This window comes from Melopsittacus undulatus, chromosome 5, assembly GCF_012275295.1.
Source record: "Melopsittacus undulatus isolate bMelUnd1 chromosome 5, bMelUnd1.mat.Z, whole genome shotgun sequence".
NCBI classification, from domain to species: domain Eukaryota; kingdom Metazoa; phylum Chordata; class Aves; order Psittaciformes; family Psittaculidae; genus Melopsittacus; species Melopsittacus undulatus.
Window position 1 is genome coordinate 56,108,677 of NC_047531.1, and position 16,831 is coordinate 56,125,507.

General features: G+C 42.8%; 1 protein-coding gene across 3 annotated transcripts in view; it reads left to right on the plus strand.

Annotated features, from left to right (window-relative positions):
* WNK1 (WNK lysine deficient protein kinase 1) overlaps nt 1-16,587 on the plus strand; it is a 105,832-nt gene extending 89,245 nt beyond the window's left edge. For all 3 annotated transcript variants that reach the window (XM_031044929.2, XM_031044930.2, XM_031044931.2), the window contains 8 exons: nt 636-722; nt 1,401-1,470; nt 2,769-2,842; nt 3,391-4,049; nt 5,032-5,234; nt 6,214-6,408; nt 13,239-13,426; nt 13,723-16,587. In XM_031044929.2, the coding sequence (XP_030900789.2) occupies nt 636-722; nt 1,401-1,470; nt 2,769-2,842; nt 3,391-4,049; nt 5,032-5,234; nt 6,214-6,408; nt 13,239-13,426; nt 13,723-14,037 (1,791 nt within the window). In that variant the 3' untranslated portion in view covers nt 14,038-16,587. The remainder of the gene's footprint in view (nt 1-635; nt 723-1,400; nt 1,471-2,768; nt 2,843-3,390; nt 4,050-5,031; nt 5,235-6,213; nt 6,409-13,238; nt 13,427-13,722) is intronic.
* Nucleotides 16,588-16,831: the final 244 nt, after the last annotated feature.

Below are 16,831 nucleotides of genomic sequence, written 5' to 3' on the forward strand. Positions count from 1 at the left end.
TTAGGTGATTCATCTTCTCTTCCCCTCCCCAGTTCAGTTGGCCAAATTTAAAATGTCTTGCATGCCAACTCACAGCTGAAATCTAAGTAATAAGCATACTTAAGATTCTGACTCTCTCCCTTCTTCCTCTTCAAGACGGTCCATCCAGATAGCTTCTTTGAGGGAACTTGTAAGTGGGGTGTCTTTTAAATTATTATTCTTTTAATTTGTGTTACCCTCAGTCTTGCTTTATCCAGGTTTGCATCTTTTTGAGTTTTTATGTTATTATTTCCTAATTGTCTTAACTACCTGCAAGGTTTTGGATAAGCTATGATACAATTACCAAGAAGTGTAGAATTTAGGTGCTTGCAGCACCTTTGATCAGCTCTTAAGAGTGAGAATTCAAGCAATGTGCTAACTTCAGGAACAACAGAAGTTCCAGTTAATGCTTCTTTTATGTTTCACCAGATATATTGATTAAGTTGCTTCCACTCTTACTGTGCTTTACATGCTAAATGCAGACATGTACAAAGGGAATATGATAGAAATATGGAAGCTGTACTAACTACTTTAAATTTTAGTATGAAATATGGATGTTTCTCAAATGTGATGTGTTTCTCCTGTGCTGGACAGTTGTTTACTCTTTCCTTTCTTAGTCCCAACAGCCACTGGAAGATCTGGATGCTAAGCTGAGAAGAACCCTTAGTCCAGAGACCGTTCCAGTGACATCTGCTCCTGCCTGTGTACGTTTGCCGTGTTGGCAGTTCAGTAGTCTTGAAAAACTTTGGTGTTACTGTGCTTTTAGGTCACTGCCTTGAATATCACTAGACCAGTCTTTAGACTTGAAAAAATAAAAATGAAGATTCATCTTCCAGTCAGTGGGGCTGAGTCAACCAAAATTGGAAAAAGTCTCTGTGTGGCAATAGATTATGTATTTTGTGAGGCTGATTTTGGTACTAGTTCTTCATTTAGCTTTTGTGGTGATGCCATCAGTGTTATCAAACTAGAAGGGGAAGTCGCTACAGAATAAGGGGAAAGAGCAATATAAAAGCAGTATGGTGATATGTCAGTCTTAAATTGGGAGGGATGTTTCAAGTATGGTTCTGAAATTTTGAGATGATAATAACCTTTGATACAAAATGAAGGTAGTGATTGACATTGTGATCTCCAAGTGGCTACTTATATGACTTCTGCAAAGCAAAAGATGTTCTGCTGGCAGCCTTGGGGTTGTAAGGCGAGCAGAATCTCTTGTTAATGTTGCTTGTTTTGGAGGTTAAAAACTCTTGCATTTGTGTTGTGGGTCATACTTCTGATCCTGGTGGGAGTAAAGATTATGTGAAAAGTTATATGGTGCATTTGTTGGCATTCAAACAAATTGCTGATTCTCTTAATTTACTTTGTTTTCCCCCTCGAACCTGTAGTCTGTGCCCTCAGTAGCATCTACAACGGTTACCGGACTGGTGTCCACAGCAACACAATCTCTGAAGGACGGTAAGACAGGCTTGATTACTTCAGATGCGTTGTCAGCATGCAGATATGATCTAAAATTGAACAGACTAACAACTTGGAAGGATATAGCCTTTTTTAGTAAATCATATGGTGGCAATTCCTGAAGGATCATTTTAGTTTTTAGTAACAAGACTGAAATTTTCCATTGTAGGCCAGGAGAGTGAAATGATGTATGTATATTATAATTACTCATTTAGGATTTAAAGCTGTCCAAAATGCTAAATTAAGTCTTGCAAAGAATCTCCAGTATGCTGATAAGGTGCAACCTCAGGATTTGAAGGAACAATTTTCTGTCTTGGGTTAATATTCCCGGCAACAACATTAAGACTTCTCATTTTGCATTATTGTGCTGTGTTCTCTGTGTAGGATACTTGTTCCTGGCCTAAGAGTTTTTCTTTTCCATTTAGATAAAGAAATGAAGGTTAACCTGCTAACTTTTCCTGTTAATATTCCCTTAATAGTTCCTTTAAAAAGCAACAGTTAATGTGATACTAAAATTATTTAGTAACTATCTAGAAAACATTTATTATGCCTCTGAAGTTCAATGATAAACCTGCAAAAGCTAATAACAGCAGCAGGAAAATAATATATTGGCATTTGGTATACTGGTAGTGAACTGTATTGCAGAACTCATTTATTTGGTGGAAAATTAGTTGGGTTTTGTCTGCTGAAGTTTAGATAGAAAGTAAAAATAAAGAAACCTTCCTTAATAAACACAACAAGCTGTCTAATAGAACTCATTTAAAATAGAATGTTATTTCTCAGCTTTGTAACCTTACACTGCCAGTGTATACAGCAGCAAAATTAGGAGCTGATCCCTAAGAATCCAGCTCTGAAAGCTTCAGGCAGCCTGCTTTGAGTAAAGTGACTTACAGCATTTCTTCAACTTGCTGCTTTCCTATTAATAAGTTGTCTCTGGCATTTGTGAAGTGTAGGTAGTCAGTGTGGGTATTGAATTAAAACAAGCTTTTTATCCTTTGGCTATTTTCACATCCCTGTTAGAAATCAGCATGTGCTTTTTTTTTTTTACTGCTATCTTTAAGTGTACTTCTAGCAAGTGTACTGGGCAGGGAATCTTGATAGGAGAATATTTCATTTTAACAGCATGTCTTGATATTCTCTATGGTAAACTCTAAAAGAAGGTGAGGTTGCATGAATGTAAAGTCCTGTTAGGAGTTAATTGATATTTGAGCTTGAAGTAGATAAAAAGAAACAGTTGGAGTTCAAATAGTTGGTTGCTCATTTTCTTCAAATCCCATTCTCTTTTTCCTTACCTTCAGCATCATGTGGTGGAGAGGGCAGTGCTACGGCTACCACAGCAGGAGCTGGTGTTCTTAAGATGGGAAGATTTCAGGTAGGAGATGTTAAACTCATTTGGTTGTCGATACAGGATATTTGAGTAGTTCCTGCATAGTTCCAGCAAAGTGGGCCTCATGGTGGATTTTTCTGTGGGGAGAAAAATGTCTGTGTTGAGCTTATGAATGCAGTGCTTTGTGTGGATGCTGTTTTCATTCCGGGCAGAGATTGCACTCCATCATGTAGGTCTAGCATTGTGAATACAGCATTTTACCATGTCAGTCTTTAGCTGTGTAACTGTTGGCCTTGGTCTTAATGCTAGCTGCTCTTTTGGCTAACAGTGCTGATGTGTTCACTGTAGAATGTCCTGTTTTTGAAGGAAGTCCCCTCTGAATCTGCTGTGTTTCTTGGAATTAATCGTCCAGTTTGCTTAGAAGTACTATTTTGTGTGGCACTGTGTTACTTGGAGGGAAGCAGTAGCTTGCTTTGTGGCATACCAAGGAAATGAGTTATTTTTCCCTCAGATGTATCTTACTATTAAGCTAAACAAAAGCATTGTGTTAAGGAAGAACTAAGAAAGCCTGTATGATTGTATTTCTATTCTAGGTGTCTGTGGCAGTGGATGATGTGCTAAAAGAGGGCGACAAACCTGAAACTAAGCCAATGCCATTTGAAACAACCTCTGCTGATTCTTCATCTCTTTCTGGCAGTAGCCCAGAGAGTACACTGGTAAAGCAGGCTGGCAGTCGGAAAAGCGAGGCTGTTGTTGACTCTTCCTTGGATGTGGTAGATAGTATTCCTCAGACAGTTCCTGTGCTGCAATTACCAGTAGATGTTGGTCAGCCTACTAAGGTTGGGCGCTTTCAGGTAACAACAACAATGGATCAAGTTGGGCGCTTTTCAGTGTCAAAGACTCAGGATGAGGTCAGCTGTGCAGAGAAAGAGCCAATGACTCTTCCTCTCTCTGTGGGCTTGGAACAAGTTGCTTCTTCAGCTGCAGCTCCAAAAACAGAGTTGGACTCGAGGCAGTCACCACACATGAATGGTCCGTCCTCTGATCCAGAGGCTGCCTTCTTAAGCGGGATGGCTAAGGATTTGGATGATGGCTCGGGGAGCCCAGACTCCCTCCAGCCCATGGGGTCAAAGATCAGCCTCCCTGTTCAGAGCCTTAGCAACTCATTCAACTCTTCCTACATGAGCAGTGACAATGAGTCAGATATTGAAGATGAAGACTTGAAGCTGGAACTCCGTCGGTTACGGGAGAAGTAAGGCTTTTATTCCTTGTGTGGTTGTGTCTGAAATATATGTAGCAGGATTAATGTGAATTTCATCTGTATTCTACTTTTCACAAAGAACAAAAGTAAACTTTAAAAGACTCAAACTTTGATAAGTGTTAGAACCAATAGTCAGTGTTGGTGGGAAGTAAGATTTGTTTTTTAGTAGGAAAGTAGTAGTACGCAATTATGACAAAAAAGGTGAATGAGTGTTTGTTGTGCTTCATTTTTTAACCTGTGACCTTGTTGTATGTGTTTAGATTGATTGCTGCACTGTGGATAAGAGTGTAGTGATATGCAAAGCTTCCATAAATCTGAAGTTTAGTAGTTAGTGGTGAATAGTGCGTGTCTCATTTGAAAATAACACGCAACTCTCTGTATTGCTGATGTGCATTTCTGGCATTTCCAGTCATTCTCCTTTTCCTGAAGGGTCCTTGTTGGCTTGGAAAAAAGAATTGGAAGTTGAGCAGTGTGTCCTGCTAATTTTATACTGAAAGTCAAACTTTTTTTTTTAGCACAGTTGGTGATTTTAAATCCTGTGTATGCAACTGCTCTGAAAAAAAAAAAAACCAAACCCTTAAGGCAAATACAAATGTAGATGTCTCCAAGGCCGTATGTCTCAGAAAATGAGTAATCTAGCTATTCCTGTAGCATTTAAGTGCCAAATTAGTTGATCTTCTGCAGTGTAGGTGTATGGGTTTTTTGTACTTCCGTTTATCCTGGTTCTGTGGTTACAGCATTGGGAACTTTGTGCTGGAGTTCTAGCCAGGGTTAGAGCACAGCAGAAAATGGCAAGTGTCCCACCATCTGCATTCAGTGGTTATTTGTGGTAAAAATTTATTTCCTCCATCTTTAAATGTTAATGAGGTTTTGACCAAAGAAGCTGGTCAGGCTTCACTGGAGGTCAGGGATTGTATGTATGCATGTATATACATAGAATTGTGGGTAAGTCGTACTGTTTTTAACTTGTTAGGCACCTTAAAGAAATCCAGGAGCTGCAGAGTCGCCAGAAGCAGGAGATTGAGTCACTATACATGAAATTGGGAAAGGCCCCACCTGCAGTAATTATTCCACCAGCTGCACCACTTTCAGGAAGGAGAAGGCGGCCTACTAAAGGAAAAGGCAGCAAGTCCAGTCGTAGCAGCTCACAGGGAAATAAGAGCCCTCAGCTATCAGGTGAGACTTACTTCAAGTTTTTGAGTAGGTAAGACAGGCAAGTACATCTTTCATTCCTAGATCTATGTCTGTCTCTGTCTTTTGTGTGGGGAGGGTCTGGTGTGACCCAGTTCCTTCACCACCTGGATTACTGGATCGTTTTTGGAATTGCATTTGCTATTTGACAGTCTTGCTTGTGACTTTTGTAATCTGCTGAAAGATGCTGTTCTGTAAGAGCAGTTTTAAAGTTGTGGTTTGATTGGTGATTTTCACTACCTTAGTAGCACTTAAGCACAGTGTTTCTGTGACCTTACACATCAGAAACTTAGCCACAGCTGATAGATGTTAAAGGAGAGATCTTTATTTAATGGAGTTACAGTTTTTTGTACTTACAAGTTGAGAAGCTGTTCCAGTTGTCAAGGCTTCCTCTCTTACTAAAACCCTTTTTATAATCAACAGAACTCAGAAATAGTTGTTTCTGTTTGAATTATTTGGGTGTCAGGTGCTTGCTGGGTCATTGTAGATGTCTGTCAAATCCTGCAGCATCGAGTAAACAATATTGGAGGGCCAGTACTGTGACCAGGAGTATTTGTTGCTGCTTTTTGCACATTCACTTTGGTAATCACACGTCATGCTGCAGTTTCTGTATCCAGCCCCCCTGGATGCTCACTTTGGTTTTGTTACATGATTTGGGAGCTGTGTGTGAGCATGTGAGTGAGCTAACACAGTGAGCCTTAAAACTTAATAAATAAGAATTTTTCTAGTCTTAATGCTTTCCCAGAAACTGGAGCAGTTCCCTCTGCCTGCCTACCCATTTCTTGCCTGGATTGTCATGCTTGACCAAATGGTGATAACCTTTTTTTTTTTTCCATTAGTAAATGTTCTAGTCAGACTTTCCTCTGTTTTTACTCCTGTCCTTGGGGAACAACAATCAAAGCCTTGAAAATGATGTGGGGAAGCTGAAAGGTTGAATTACTTTTTGCCTTCCTCCTTCTTCTAGGCAATCTGTCAGCTCAAAGTGCACCATCGGTCTTGCCCCCCCAGCAGACTCTTCATCCCCCTGGTAGCGTGCCAGAGACTGGGCAGAACCATTTGTTACAGCCCCTCAAACCTTCACCTTCTAGTGAAAATCTCTACTCTGCCTTTACCAGTGATGGTGCCCTTTCGGTACCAAGCCTTTCGGCACCAGGCCAAGGTAAGACTTTGAATGGAATTAGTGTTGAGTCTTGCACCTTTGTTGCTGGTGAACAAATGACCAACTTGATGACACTTGATTTTTTAATACATCAGGAAAATCAGACTGATAGCCTCTAACCTATGCATGGAGGCTGATAACAGTGGGGTTTTTTTGCAACTAGGTTTCTGTCTGCACATGTAGGTGAAGCGTGAGGTTGTTATGAATGCATAGTGCATGGCCTTCTCTGCTGTAATGAAAACACGAAGGAGAATGCAAGAGAGTGCAGTGTTGTGGTGATGAGCAATGTTCTGCTGACCTGGGGGAAGGGTCTTGGCTGAAAGGATGAGGAGACAGACGGTAATGGGGGATTGGAAGTGTGAAGTGAGACCAAGGAAGGGGCAGAGCATCTTTGATGTTTACAGATAATTGAAGTGGTAGGAAATTTCTTAAGATTCAGAGCCCTTTTGGACTTCTGGACTGCTTTGGCTGTTTCTGTCAGTGGAATTTTTAACAACAAATGGTAAAAAGACTCATGGGTTAAACAATTATCCTGGAAGGGAGAGTGAGTGTAGGAGGATGGAATGGTAGGAGTAACAAGTTGTTAATTCACTCAAGTTACTTGTGGATTGCTTGTTATTAGTATGTTATCAAATATATTTATTTCTCAGACACAGCTCTGATTTATTTGTTAGGGAGAGCTTTTTTGTTTGCCAGTCATTAAGGGAATGACAGCTTGATTCCTTTGCTTCTCTGAACTTTGCTGTTCCAGGGTTGGGGTTTTTTATCTCCTTGAGCACCTCTTTGAAAAGCTTTGCCACAGGCTGCCTGAATATATCAATTCTAATGTATTTTTACTGAAATTGGAGAAGTACAGACAGAAAATGGAAACAGACTTTTTGGAAGAATTTTCTGTAGAGTTGTTTTTTTAATGAACTCTTTCAAGTATGTCAGAGCTACATGAATCATCTCCATGTATCTAGAGTTGCACAGTACTGCGTTAGAATTGAATTTGGCTTTCCTATAGATTGTAACCTTATTGTTGGGTTATGTCCTAGGGAGTAACACAGCAGACTTGGCCTCATGTCTGGAGGTATTAGAGGGAGTCTCTTCACTCCATATATTGTCTACATGCTCTCTGGTCCCCCAATATGAGGCTTATTCTTGTGTGTCATGTTAATGCATTTCACCCTTTCAACCTCAAGTTGCTAACATCTTGTAGTGGTGTTCTGTCTCTTCTCCTCTCCTTTCTCTGTTCTTCCTGTTGTTTTCTCACAGGCTGTGCGAAGTTTAACTGTGCATCTGAGAGAGTGACGTTCAAGCCTGGTGGCAGGAGGACCCGATTTCTGAGTACGCCCTGCTTGGCTCTTTGTGTGTAACACCTTTACTCCTTCCTTGTCTGTTTTTGTTTGGTCTTCTCGTTTGTTTGGTTTTTTTCCTGCTGCTTGGATCTGTTTCATGCAGCCCATTCTAATCTCCCACCTTGTGTTTATTCGGTCCCATCCCATGGCTCAGCTGAGCTGCTCTTCACACACCTTTAGGAGTTTGGGTTCTCGTGTTAGGTATTGTCTGTTGTTAAACACATAATAACAAGTACTCATTTCCATTTGGTGGAAACTTTCAGGACAGTTAGTGAGGTGGCAGGAACTGGGTAGAGTTAGCAAGTTGTAGCTGAGCAGGCATTTCTTTTGGCTTGCCTTAGGAATTACGCTTCAGCATATGTTAGCTGACGTCAGACTTGGGAAGTGAGGTAATCTTTCTCATGGAGCAGTGAGGAAGATTTGTTTTCCAAATTATTACTTAGTTGGACACTGCTGTAACTGATGGGGGAATATAATATGCTGACTTCCTCCAGCAGCATGCTTGTGGTGCATGTTCATGTATGTTCTCAGCAGTACTACTGACTACATTGTAGAGCATTGATGCCACCTGTAGGCAGTTAATGCTGACTTTATGTTCATTAGCAGGTGGATTGTTAAAGATTAAAGTGTTGAGGGTTTTAAAAAATACTTATATTTTCAGGCAAACTCAAAAGATCCTTTGCTACTAATGGGCTTAGGTTTAGAAGCTTTTACTGTAAATTGGAGATACACTAAGTGTTCACCTAATAGCAGTAAAGGTGGGCAAACAGACATCTTTGGACATAATGTTAACCCTCACAAGTTACCTTGCAGCTCTTCTCAGAATCCTTTCATTTGTAGTTGCATTAGGCCAAACTTACAAGAGAGCCTCAAACTTCTGGTGTGATTGAAGTAATGATGCGCTTGAGTGGAGGCTGCTGATGTGGTGCTTTTTACTGGCAGTGCTGCAACACCTTCCATGCTGCTTCTGCAGGCTGGACCCTTTAAATATCGTTCATTTATTTCCTACCCTCTGGAATGACTTTATATGAAAAAGCTTTAAGTGCTGTAAGAAGAGCTCCAGTCACTGCGCTGGATGACAGTACTGTGCATCTGTAGCATCTGTCTGGCTACAGCCAGTAGTAGCACAGCTGAACTAGTGTCATGTGCAGGAACTGGGCCTGGCCTTCTGCAGAGACAGCTGCAATGCAGCCAGCTCCATCCTCTGAGAAAGGGACCCAGGCAGAGGGAGCAGGAATTTTTCCTGGCTGTTCAGTTTTGCAATACCTCTATCCCACTTCATTGGATTTGAGAATATAAATACTAATAGTACTTAATTTCTCAAATTGAGATGCTGGGTATATTAATGTGCAGGTGTGCACTGATATCTGCAATCTCAAGTTTTATGGCTTCTTTCTTGGAAGAAGTTAAATTTTTATTAAAGCTAACTTAAAAATATCATCTTAAGTGTGGCCTGCTCTTTTTGGTGTAGGGAATATAAAGAGCAGCCATTCTGTTTCTAAAAGTGACAATGAACTGAATATATGAGTATCATTTACTTACAAGGCCTTGGCTTGCTGCAAATCAACCATCATCTGGCTGTAATAGCACTTTGGCATGTGTATCTCTTGCTTGTGGGACTGGTGCTAAGGGAAATGGATTCCTTTTGAGAAGTGTGTTGTAGCTGTCCTGTAAAAGCAGGTAATGCTTGGCATGGCGCAGCTTGGCTGTCACTCAGCTTACTGCTTGCTTCCTGGAGTCTTGTCCTTGAAATGCTATTGCAGACTGTTGTGGAGAGTGGCAACTGGAGAAGATGCTGGGTTAGAATCAGCAGTGTTAAGGAAACAGTGCAGTAATTGATGCTTTTAACTGTGCAGCTGGAGAAACAGAGTGGTACTGCTTGGCAAGGAGTGCCTGGACCATTCCACAGATCTGAGAACATAAGGTGGCAAACTAAAAGCACTTGGCCTTTCAAATAAATCTTTCTCATGTTGTAAACTGGTCAGACTTTGACAGTTGTAAAATGCTGTGTACATCCTGACAAACGTGGAAGATGTAGTTGCTTTTCCTTTTGGCATAGCAGCCAGTTGTGACAGTAATGTATACTGACATTCTTCATTATAGTTTGGGAAGAATAAATGTAAGAGGCTGAGCCTCTTCTCTTTCTGAAAGCACAACTGACTAATCTTGGGGTTTTCCTCCTTTGGGAATGTCCTTGAGTAGTGACTCCAGGAGCCCTGCAGTGCTGTGTCCTCTGTTTCTCACCAAGCTTTTTGTACTGTTTCCTGATACTAAACATTTCTCACTGTTTCTCTTGTCTTTAACAAATTACTCTCTCTTTGTGCTTCAGGGAAGATGGTGAAAAAAGTCTGTCCTTGCAACCAGCTCTGTAGTAATTATCTTATTTCTGTTATCTCCGATTCCTGATTGTGAAGCTATTCATCAGCTTTTTCTGGTCACTGAAGCCTTACCTCCCTGACTCTGTCTCCAGCACAGCATCTGTCTGTCTACGTTATGCCCTATAATGTGTACTCTGTTGTCAGTATACTGAATAGTCTGGCTATTACTCTCACAGACAAGTGGAGGCAAGGCAGAACCTCACCTTCACTGTGGAACTCTGCTCATCGCTTAATGAGTGAACTGAGCACTGGGGTCAGTTGCTCACCGTAATGTGCTAAGGTCATACCTCTGAGCAGCTGGTTTGTTTGCAGATCTGATGGGGTTTGCCACCTCAGTGGTGGATCCAATTGCAGATACCTCTTCAACATTTTAAGAGTAAGCCATCAGAGATCTCCAGTGCGTCTCCCAAAGTAAGAGATGGTAGGAAAAGCCTGCATATGCTCATGTCATTCAGGATTGTTATAAAGGTGTTGCTTTGGCTGCTGGTTTACATGGGGTAAATATAAAAGGGCAGAATGAAGGCATTAATGGTAGCAAGCTGGAGAGAGAGAGGCAGGCCTGTTTCACTTCAGATCCTTCATGTCAGAGCAGAACTGGGGATGGCTGCTGTGACCGAGCAGGAATGTGAGGGGTTGTTTCCATTGAATGCTATAAGTTGAAGCACTTCCTTATCAGACTCTTCTGGATGGCAGTTTCTGCAATAGTGACTACATCAGAGCTAAAATGTGAAATTCCCGAGAAGTCGTTTTTTAAGTTGACATTATGTGGGAGCTTTAGTGACTGTATAGCTCACCTATAATGGTGTAGGCTGGTCTGTCAGTGACCTGAGATAGGGGCTCCCTAACAAAATGGCTTTTGGAGACAAAGCTCTTGCAACCTCCCACCTTTCCCACCCTGAACCACATCCACTTAAACTTTTCTAAATGGTCTTCAGCTGAATGCACTGTAGTATGTACCTCAATTAATTCTCTCCCTTCTGTGGCCTAAGGAAGCCCTCCAGCATAGGCCCAGGAACCAGTGTGCTGGTTGATTGAAGTGGAAATGTAAAATACCAAAAGCAGATACTGGCCATCATGAAGAGGATGGGAGCAAGTGTGTCAATCCCTGCATGAGCCCTCACAGTGGAATGTGATTGTTACTGATTTTGGCAGCTTCCCCTGAGTACCCCTTCCTTGCTTTTGCCTCATTTGTCTTTAATTTCACCTTTTGTATCATTGCTCTTATTAAGTAATGGTATTCTAAGCCCTTTCTACATGATACATGCTTAAGGTTGTTGTTATTTCACTGTAGATTTCCCTTGCTACCTTACCATGTGTTCCTGTTACTCTTCATCTGTGCTGAAGCTGCACACCCTGGTTAGGGAACCTTTTTCTTTTATTTCCCTTTCGTGTATACTGTTGCATGCATTTGCCTGCTGTAACAACTGCTGCCCCTCCTGTGGGCACCCAGACCGGGAACCACTTCCAGGCCTGAGCTGGAACTGGTGAGAGGGTTACATATCCTTCCCTCCTCAACACTACTAAAGGCAGTAACACTTTGCTTGTTTGTCCTGCATAGTAAGTACATCACCTTCCTAATTCACTCCTCGATATGAAACATTCCTGCAGGGATTTGGAGCCAGTTCTTTCTTTGATACAGTGGTTGCAAGGAATGTGGCTGATAGCCAGGGAAAGTGAAACAGATGAAGTAGCTGTCAGGCAAGAGACAGCGACTGTCATTTAGCCTTTGAAACAGAGAGATGGTTTTCACTGCTGCCATCTTTGCTGCTCCACTTTTAATATTTTTTCTTTAGAGATGTCTGCCATAAGCTCAGGTTTCCATGGATTTCCCAGTTACAGTCTGCAGAGTGAGCAGGCAGAAATGTTTGAGGAACTTTGAGAACCAAGTAGGTGAGGATGCTGCGCTTGCAAGGAGTGCTGGGTTAGCACTGCTGTGGCCAGATGCTGATGATGTCGTTTGATTTTGTACAAAATGGATTTGAGAAATCCAAATTCATTCTGCCTTTACCATGTTCTTCAGAAGAAGTCTGCCCTAGTGGTTAACCATTGCTCCCACATCTGAACATGAGGATACTTTGCCATGCTGCTGGGGAACTCGATAGCACGCAGTTTCTTTGATTGCTGTTATGAAGTGTGCTGTTAAAAAGCCTGAATTCAAGTGCAGAAGCTTGTTTGTAAGTGGGAGGAGGATAGTGAGGCTATCCAAAACAAAGCTGCTAGGCTTTATTTTTCCTGCAGGGTAATGTTCAGCAAGCTTTGTAGCAGAACTGAAACCTGGTATTTGTGAAGAGGTTTTTTGTGTGTTCTTACAATCAACCCAGCAAATAGAAAAACTTGTCAAAATATGTCTGAGGAACTACTCTCATTTCTGCCTTCTTTCAGTTCTATTAGTTGTTTGCATCTGAAATGCTTGTTCTTCTGACATAGGAAATGTGAACATAATGGCAAAAAAATGCTTTCAGAGGCAAAATTTAATGCAGTGCAGACTTCCCCTGCTGATCCTGGCTCTTTGGTGGATGAAGACAGTCCCATCTGGTTATCCTCAAGAACACAAGTATGGCAGCTATTGGAAACAACAGTTGCTGTTTTTCACTGTGGCTTTTTTACGTAATCTGGGAGAATTTTTGTCTTCATTTTACAAAGTGCAGATAATTTGCTACAGAGCAGCTGTTGATGCTGATTTTACTGCTCCTTTTTCAGCATCCGGCATTGGCCTCCAAGGTGGAATTGACCTGTGCCAGTAGTGGTTGCTGCTAATTAAGAGGTGCAGGATGAGAGAATGATGTGGCTCTGCTGTCATTCAGTGCTGAAATCTAATCTCCTTTTTTCTCTACAAAGGCCTGTAGGCTGCTACCATTCCTCTCTTAAGATGACTACTTGCAGCATGTCTTGAGAAGTAAACATATCTCTGGAATACTCTTAATCTGGGAAAATGCCTGTAGGAGACCTTGTAGTTCCCACTTCCGTGTGTCCTGGGATTGAAACTTAGAATTAACCTGCATGGCATTTTAACTGGCTCTCTATTGATGTACCATTACCACAATTATTACATTTACTTAGAGAAAGATGAGCTTTAACCTAAGTTTTGATTCCCTGTTTTCTGTACTTGTAGGGACCAGCAGCACTAATACAGTCGGGGCTACGGTGAACAGCCAAGCGCCTCAGCCTCAGCCTACTGCTATTGCCTCAAGCCGGAAAGGGACTTTCACAGATGACCTGCACAAGCTGGTAGATAACTGGGCCCGAGATGCCATGAACCTCTCTGGCAAGAAAGTTGGCAAAGGGCATAGCAACTATGAGGTAAGGTGTAATCTGTGAATGTTTAGGGTAAGGAAGTGTGTCAGTGCTGTCTCATTGGGCTAGTAAACACAGCTTGCTGTGGAGCTTGGACAGCTGTTCTAGAAAGCTGTCAGCTCTGTCTTTGATGTATATGCAGGATTGTATCACTTGCTGTGGGAGGGAGGGGGATAACCGAAGAGGAGAGCCACAGTGCGTTCTCTTCAATATCCATTGGGAATGGCTTTTGGAGCAAGGGGAAACCTGTGGTTTTTAAGCACAGGTGTGTAACTTTTCTTGGGGGTTGGGTGTTTTTCCAGGGCCCTGGAATGGCAAGAAAATTCTCAGCACCAGGTCAGCTCTGTATCTCTATGACATCTTCCCTGGGTGCTACACCCATCTCTGCAGCATCAGCTACCTCTTTAGGTCCCTTCACAAAGGCGATGTGCCCTCCGCAGCAGTACGGTTACCCAGCAGCGTCTTTTGCCGCTCCGTGGAGCGCGACGAGTGGTCCAGCACAGCCCCCGCTCGGCCAGTTCCAGCCCGTTGGTGCCGCATCTCTGCAGAGCTTCAACATCAGCAACTTGCAAAAATCCATCAGCAACCCTCCAGGCTCCAACCTGCGGACCACTTAGCCATGCGCGGAGACCCTGCTGGCTTAGACCTCGGGACAGGACATGGGGAGGGGGATGGGGCCCTGTATCAACTCCTAGTGCTGCAATGAACTGGTAGCTTGCCAGACTGGGAATGAATTTCTCTTTTCCAACCATTGCTGTCAACTCTCTGTAAAGGGAGTTTCCCCGCACACCTTGAAGGGGGAGGAGGATGATCAGCATCCTTATGATGGGGCAGTGCTTTTGACCCAGGGGTTCTGCTCTTGTCGGGATCAAGAGTTGTGAAGACAAGTCACGGGGTCAGTTCGTGCAGTCTTGCTGTATAATTTTTCTCTAGTTTGAGGCTGAATCCACACGTGTCGAGGTGGGAGAGCTAAATCCTAGCATGAGGCTTTAGCACGCTTCTCATCTCTCCCTGAAGAACCAAGACCAGGAGAAAAGTTGTCCAAATCCCCCTCCTCTCCCTTTCCCCAGTCAATCGTATCTGGCTCCGAAATGGTGGGGCACACGAATGGACTTGCAGTGCAGCCCGTGCTTTATAGGTCATTACTGCTTTAAGTAAGATATTAACAGCTTTGACTGCAGCATTAGAGCAATTTAAATTGTTTAAAAGAATTTTTTAAAGTTCCCTGCGGACATGTACTTACCATCAGTTTTGATGTGGAAACACTGTGATATATAAATGTTGTTGGACAACAGTAGTTTAAAAATGAGTGGAATATAGAGGGTTAAAAACGTAAAAAAATGGGAAAAAAAGCTAGCTATATCCTTATACTTATTGGAGACACTTTAACTTTTTCCTTTGTATTTTCATTGTATTAGATAAATAAATGTGAATGTAAAATTGTATAAATTAATGTACTTGAATACTTGTCTGTTCTCCCAGTATGCTTGCTGGATATTTTAGTGCCTTGGACTTCTATTGCTTCTGCAGTTAGCGTCATCTTCCCAGCAGACCCCCAGGCGGACCAGGGCAGGCTCAGAGAAGGATGGACCATTTGTACCTAAGAGCTTCTTTAGCGATACCATTACTGTTTAGAGTAGGTGTTTGGAGGGGGAAGTCATGTTGCATACGCTGGGGAAGCTTGTCCTCAGGTCTGAGGTGGCTGGTGCGGTGGGGGACGGAGGGGTGCAGGTGAAGCTAAGGCAGGACTCACCAGTATTGGCTGCAGAGGCAGGAGGTCTGGATCGGAAATGGACAGAGGATGGGGAGAACGTGTGTCTTTGGGAGAGGCCCAACTGAAGATGCAGTTAGACTCCACCGGCAAAGTGGTGAAGGTGTTTGGTCAGGTTGTGGCTCGAGGGAGAGGTGCCATTGCCCGCTGGCATGGGCCTGTCTGCTGGGATTGCTTTGCTTACCTTTGCTTTTTCTGTTTTCTGGGTTTGTTTTTTTTTTAATTTTATTTAATTTTTGGTAAAATCCATGTAAGCCAGGAATGTCCTGGTGCAACGTCCATTGCCGGCAATGGATGTACTTGAAACAGCCGGCGTCAAGAAGTTTCCTCTGTCTGTCTGGGAGGATTCACGATTCTGTTCACTCTTATCAAATTCCAAGCTGGTACCAGGACTGTAACTATCTGTCACCTCTTAGGAACTGTACTGTACCTTCTGCTTTGGTCATTCTCCCTTTCGTATTTAAAGAAACAAATACTGGTTTCCTCTTCAAAGTAAGAATAATACCAGCCAGTATTCCTGTAGTGCTGCAGAAAGCTGTGAAGGATGAGGGTACTGCTTCCTGGTACTTGGGAGTAGCTCACCAGTATCCTGGGAGCTGGTGCATCACAGAGATGTTACTTGCCTGTTTTGTTTCCTTCCTGAAGCGCTATTCCCCCCTGGAGCCTTAATATGGAGTTTTCTGTCTGCAGTTTTCTGTCTCCTCACTCTTTTGTCTTTCCAGAGAAATGCTCGAGCTCTGTTCCTTTCCTGTCTCTTGTTTTACAGCAGGTTTGGCAATAGGGCTGGGTACAGGCTGAGGGTGACAGCAAGCGGGGTGAGCTCCAGTTCCTTAGGCCCAGCGGGATTGTTCTTTGTAACTGAAGCGCAGAGTAGAGCTCCAGGAGAGAGGAACCTTGAGGTGGGCACATGGGGAAGAGGCAGAAAGCAGCAGTCGCAGGGTGGACACAGAGGGGTCTCCTGAAGGCACCCAGTGTGAGGGGTGAGGTGAGCTCTGTGAACGGGAGCAGTGGCAGACCTGAGGCAGGGATGAAACGAGGGGAACGAAGGTTCATGCCAGGGGAACCGATTGGCTGGATGCAGCACGTGGTTATTTAATTTTGGTCTACGAAGTTTGAGGTCGTTTTTTCACTTAATGTTATGCAAGAACTGGTTTTATTTACCATTGATCCCCCCTCCCCCTCCCCTCCTGTGGATGAATAACTGAAGTCTAGAGGAATAAACTAATGCTACTGAACTGTTAAATTATTTTGTTTAATATTACACTTTGAGTATCTTTTTCCACATAAAATCTGTTTCTGAATTACAGGCGTTTTCTTTACGTTATTTAACAATGTACACTGTAAAAAATAAAAATAAAAAAAATAAAATGAACTGAACCTTTGGGCTCCCCTGGCCCTGGTGAGTTGTGTGGCTTGCACTCAACCCCAGCACTGCTCTTCTCGGACCGCCATTGCGCTTTGTGGTGGCTGCCACTCGGTACCTATGTAGAGTATTGGATGGAGTCATTCAAGTAAACCAAACCTGCTCTGATTGAGCTGTGGGTTTCCTTGTTGAACAGCAGGTCCCAACCTTTCCACCCTCTTCCTGGTAATTGTGACCCAACTGAATCAGCGCATCACAGGGAAGTACAAGAAACCTG